General features: G+C 47.0%; 1 protein-coding gene across 1 annotated transcript; it reads right to left on the reverse strand.

Moving 5' to 3' along the window:
* Positions 1-299: 299 nt before the first annotated feature.
* On the reverse strand, positions 300-4451 carry LOC115349754 (cytochrome c oxidase assembly protein COX20, mitochondrial). The gene is made up of 4 exons (XM_030034382.2): positions 4271-4451; positions 1941-2055; positions 1735-1798; positions 300-1123 (listed from the first exon to the last, which is right to left on the reverse strand). Exons 1-4 carry the CDS (start codon positions 4301-4303, stop codon positions 982-984), a joined length of 354 nt encoding a protein of 117 aa, XP_029890242.1. The 5' UTR covers positions 4304-4451; the 3' UTR covers positions 300-981.
* Positions 4452-5139: the final 688 nt, after the last annotated feature.

The raw sequence follows: 5139 nt of genomic DNA on the forward strand, positions 1-5139 counted from the left end.
CCAAAAAGCGCTTACAGCACAACATACTATAAATCATTTTGTGAAAAAAATAAATACATTGTGTCACTGGTGTAGACAGAAGCAAGCAAGGGATATTAGGCCATCACTCATCTTTTTACCACCTAACACTGTATTTCCAAATAAGATGGTTTCCTTGAAATTATATAGTGATATTTAACTGAAAATGTACAGTGAAATATACAAGTAGAACATGCCTTTAAAAAAAAAACCCACAACTCCTGACCATCGCTACTTACAAATAATGTAAATTATTATTCCACCAATTGTAAGGAAATATCTTAAACAGAAGAGCAAGATTTTTAATCAAGTAAAAAGATTAGTTACTTACATAGCTTAGACTGCTTCTGAAGTGTGATTTTATTCTTAGTTTCGCACAGACAGAACAAAGATGAAATCCTTCAACTTCACTGTGTATATAAATTACCTGAAGTTATTCTGCAGCTGAAATCTTACAAAGGCTACCAACACCACTCACCTTGCACAAGCAAAGTGGTCACCTGCTGTTTAAATGTTCCTGTTTTACAAACAGCACAATTAACAGTAGCACTGAAAGATAAGTTTACTCAAGAGAACAGCTGATGAAAATATTTTCCTGTATTGAAATGAGATGTAATTACAACTTCACTAAAATTAACCCTTCTGTTTATAATGGAAGTTAAAGCAGTCCCAAAACCTGTCATTAATCCTCTTGAGACCCTGTAACAGAACACATCAGTTCCCAGATGTTGAACAGGTCAATACTATCTGTGTACACAGTCATATACATACTGACACAGATGAAACAAAGACACATTTGTATACTGACTTAACAGATTCGCTATGAATTTCTTGCTCGGATTTGCTAGGAAAACCAGCACGATTTACCAGTTTTAGGCACCTCACACATTTACAGGGAAGACTGCCATTTTCGGACTACCTTCTCCCAAAGCTGTATTAGACCACAGATTCCTCTATAGCAGACTATGAATCGCTTCTTTCATTGCCAGTTTGTTTTCTTTCTGGATCAAGAGAACTGCCTTCAAATAAAATTTTGTTTCTCATTCCTTCTTTAAGCATTCTTTGCCGGATCCTGTGTTGGGCCAAATTGTACCTGCAGTAAAACCTAGAGGAGGGGATGAAAAGAAAACAGGATTCCCTGCTTTATATGAATGACAGTATCAAATCAGAGTTATTCAGCCAGTTGAAAAAGTTGAAACCACATATAATAATGCTAGTAGAATTCATTACAAAATGATGCATAATGAAAATACTAGGGTAACTGCTATTTCTTTAAGGCAAACATTATGCAGCCACTAAGGAGTGGGATATACAAGTCCAATGGAAAAATGCTAATTTCTATAATTTGAATCTTAATGTCATGACCACTTAGTATGCTGCCTTTATAATTAGGACAGAAGGATGACATGCATATGTGAAGAAAAAAAGAAAGAATTAAGAAAGATGGAAATAACTGGCTGATTTGATCTCTTAGGCTTCCAGAAACAATAACAAGTTTAAAAAAAAAAAAAAATTAACATAAAACTTCTAATTCATTGAACTCTCTTCCTTTTACAAAAAAAAAAAGAGAGAGAGAACTATTTCAGGGAGAAAGAAGAGGACGTTTTGCTAGGCAAGTTTTTTGTGGAGTTTCAAAAACAGTGTGAAAGGTCACACAAGTATCATGTTGTACAAAGCAGCCAACCTAGGTCAAAATTCAAGAAGTGTTTTACATACCAGTATCCCAACATTGTGCAAATAAAGCCACCAACTGCAAAGTCACAAGATCTTCTAACTCTACCTGAAAGAAAAACAAAAATCCTCAAAAAAACTAGAGAAAAAACCTTCGATGACTTCCCGTTATTAATAAAACCTAACAGCAAATAGGAATTGATTTTTCCTTGCAAATAAATATATTAAAAAAAGACGGAATAAGTACTTACTAGTTGCTAAAAAATGTCCAAGACCCACAACTAAAGATCCCAGGGAGCCATAGAGCACTGATTCTCGTGCACATGGGACACTTTTAACATCAAGAAATCCTAGGAGTTTGAAGGACTGCAAGAAAAAAAAAAACAAAAAACCAAAAACGAAACACACCATAAATTAAAAAAATTACTTTTGTAGAGATCTATGATGCCAACTCCATTGTAAAATGGACTTGTTGCCTTAGTAGTCAAAAATAACCACCTGAAGATTTCCTGCTTGCAGGGTTATATATCTGAGCAAAAGTGAACATGCATAGCTGTATCAGGAACGGTTTCGGAAGAGTTAACTATTGATTTAGGCAGCATCATTTTGTACAAACCTGTTGATCCATCCTTTCTATTGAATATTATAAAAGAACTATTTCATTTTTTCCTTTACTTTCCCCCCCAAAAGAAGGGAGAAAACCTTCAAAATCCAGGATCTTTGTTCAAAACCAACGTACATCGCAACAAACAGGTAAGATTACAATCCATTATGCAGTTAGTTACGCCACGTAATTTTAATATTTGAAAAGGCAAATGTGCTTAAAAAAAAGGTGAAATTACCAGAGAATGTGCATGTAGTAGAGAACCTTATACTGAACATTGAATAAAAACATTTATGAACCAGTAATTTTTAATCTAATCCTATATATAGGCAAAGCTGTGCACAGAAATTCTTCTATATACAACACATAAGTTTTTAAATGAACCTAGTGGTAAAAATTATTCAAACTATTTCATACTTTGTCTCACATCTGTAACCTACCCTAGCTTGTAACTATCAGTTTGCTATTTAATTTTCAAATGGTAATTCCATGTGGCATTCATAAACCCAACCGTGAACTGACAAATACACTTTTCATTTCAGACATGCCTACCCTGGCTTCTGCAAAATCCAAGTCTTCTAACACGAACGCAACTCACATTTCCCACCTGACAAACATCCTTGCACATGCACATTCGCGCCACAAGCAGGAGTGAGAAACTACATACAAAAAGGCCTCTAGATGACACGGGTCAGGGTTATGGTGGCTGCACCATAGTAACATCCGCACATCTTTCTGCTATTAATTCTTTTGTTAGGGATGGTGTGAGAATTCGTCTTCATTCTATTGTGTTTAAACCCTTAGACCATTAAATACCACGTGTGCAACTGTATCAACTAAAATTTTGAAAGATTTTTTTTAAATGGTTTTATTTTTTGTAAAGCTATTCTAGTTGGACAAAGTAGATTTTGAAGATGGAGTACTACAGTCAACTCTTTGTGGAGGGCTGACAACTCCGTGAGACAAGGCATTGTGAAACACGTCTGACTGTGGTAATAGGGATGGCAAGCATCTCCTAACAGCTGGATTTGTATGCAAGTATGGAAATCCCCACCAATAATTTTATCTATGTTCCCTAGGGACAGCCATCAGCTGTTTCCACATAATCCCTGTGTACAAGTGAGACAAAAAGGATTTGGTCTATGTTGGTCTAATTTCCTAACAAGTAATTTCAAGTCCTCTCATACGGAAGAAGTCACTCTTTATGTTGCTGTTGTTGGCTAAGAAGGTATCCCTGCTACATCCATGCAGCATGATGCACCCTTTTAAAATAGCGTTTCACCTGTTGCTATACTTGAAATCACTTGTTATGACTTTAACCATTGCTAACTACCCGCGTTAGGATCGCTCAAGCGTGACGACAGCGTTTCACCCACAGAGAGAAAGCCCTGTAACAGGGTCCGTGGAAAAACAAACACAAACCCCCACCCCACCCACCTGGCCCTACAGAGCCTCAGTTCTGCCGCCGGTTTCCGTCTATTGTTCCCTAATTATTTCCTCTGGAGCAAAACCCACGGGGGTTCACAACTGGTCTGCGATAACCTCCCCTGTCCCCAGCGCTGGGCTCCCCCGCTGCTTTCGCGGGCACTGCCGCGCGTGGGACGGGGACCGTGGCGGCGGCACAGCTCCTCCTCCTCCTCCTCCTCCTCCTCTTCCTCCCCCCAGGGCCCGGCTGCCCTTCAGCGGGGCGGGCGGCGAACCCGTAGAACGCGTGAAAGGCTCCATGCACCGTCGGCCTCCGGGGCCTCTGCGGGCCACAGGCCCGCCCCGGCCCCGCCACCCCCCGGGGACGACTCTCGGTCGCCGCTCCGGGGGCTTCCCCGCCGCCCAGCCGGGGCGGGACCCTACGGGCACGGCTCCCTCAGCCGCCCCCCTCAAGCAGGGCTGGGGGGGAGGGGCAGCGCTCCGGCGAGGGGGGAGGGCTGCGGCCGCGCGCGGGGCGGGAAGGGCCCGTCGCCGCCCCCCCTCCTCCATTACCTTCCTCGGCTCAGAGTCGCCCTCGTCCGCCATGACGTGACAGCGCCTTCCCCGGCCCGCGCCCCCTCCCCCGCCGCGCACCAGCGAGGCCGGACTACGGCCGCGTAGAGAAGGCACGAGCAGGGGCCGCTCTACCCGCCCCGGCCCGCCCCGTCTCTATGGTGCCCGCGGGGGGGGCGGGGGCGGGCGAGCGCGCCGGCGCCATTTTAGGTCTAGCGCTGAGATTCCAGCAAAATCCTTTGTTCAGTGAAATGGGTCACGGAGCAGGGCGCGCGCGCGGGCGCGCGCGCGCGGGAGGGAGGAAGGAGGAGGGAGGAGGGGGAGGGCGCGCGGCGCTGGCGCTCGGCCCGCCCCGCCCCCGCCCCCCGTCGCCCCAGGCACGCGCCTCCGCCGGGCGCGCAGGGACGGCGGCGTCCGGCCCGCGCTGCTCCGCGCTGCTCCGCACTGCCCGCCCGGCCCTGCCGGAGCGGCCGCGGCAGTGATCGTCGGCAGCGCCCTGAGGGCCCAGCCTGCGGGCCAGGGCGGGCCGGCCCCCGCCTCCCTGCGCCGCCGCGGTTCCCGGTTGGCCGCTGTGAGAGAGGCGGCTGCGGCAGCCTCGCGGGCCTGTGCCGCGTCACCCGTGCCCTCGGCCATCCTTCGTGCGTGGGGGGAGCGGCGCGAGTCCGCCGTCCGCCGCCCTGTTCCTTTCTGGGTGGCGGCGCGCCTTGGCGCGGAACGAGGCGTTGAGCGGGGCTTTCCAGCAGCTCCGCGCTCGGCGGCGGCGTAGCGGGAGCCCTCGAAGAGGGGCCCTGCCGCGGCCCGGCGGCCTCGGCCCCGGCCCCGGCCCCAGCCTGTCTGAGCCGAGTTACTGAAAGCCCAGAGAGCGATAA

Source organism: Aquila chrysaetos, chromosome 13 (genome assembly GCF_900496995.4).
Source record: "Aquila chrysaetos chrysaetos chromosome 13, bAquChr1.4, whole genome shotgun sequence".
Taxonomy (NCBI): domain Eukaryota; kingdom Metazoa; phylum Chordata; class Aves; order Accipitriformes; family Accipitridae; genus Aquila; species Aquila chrysaetos.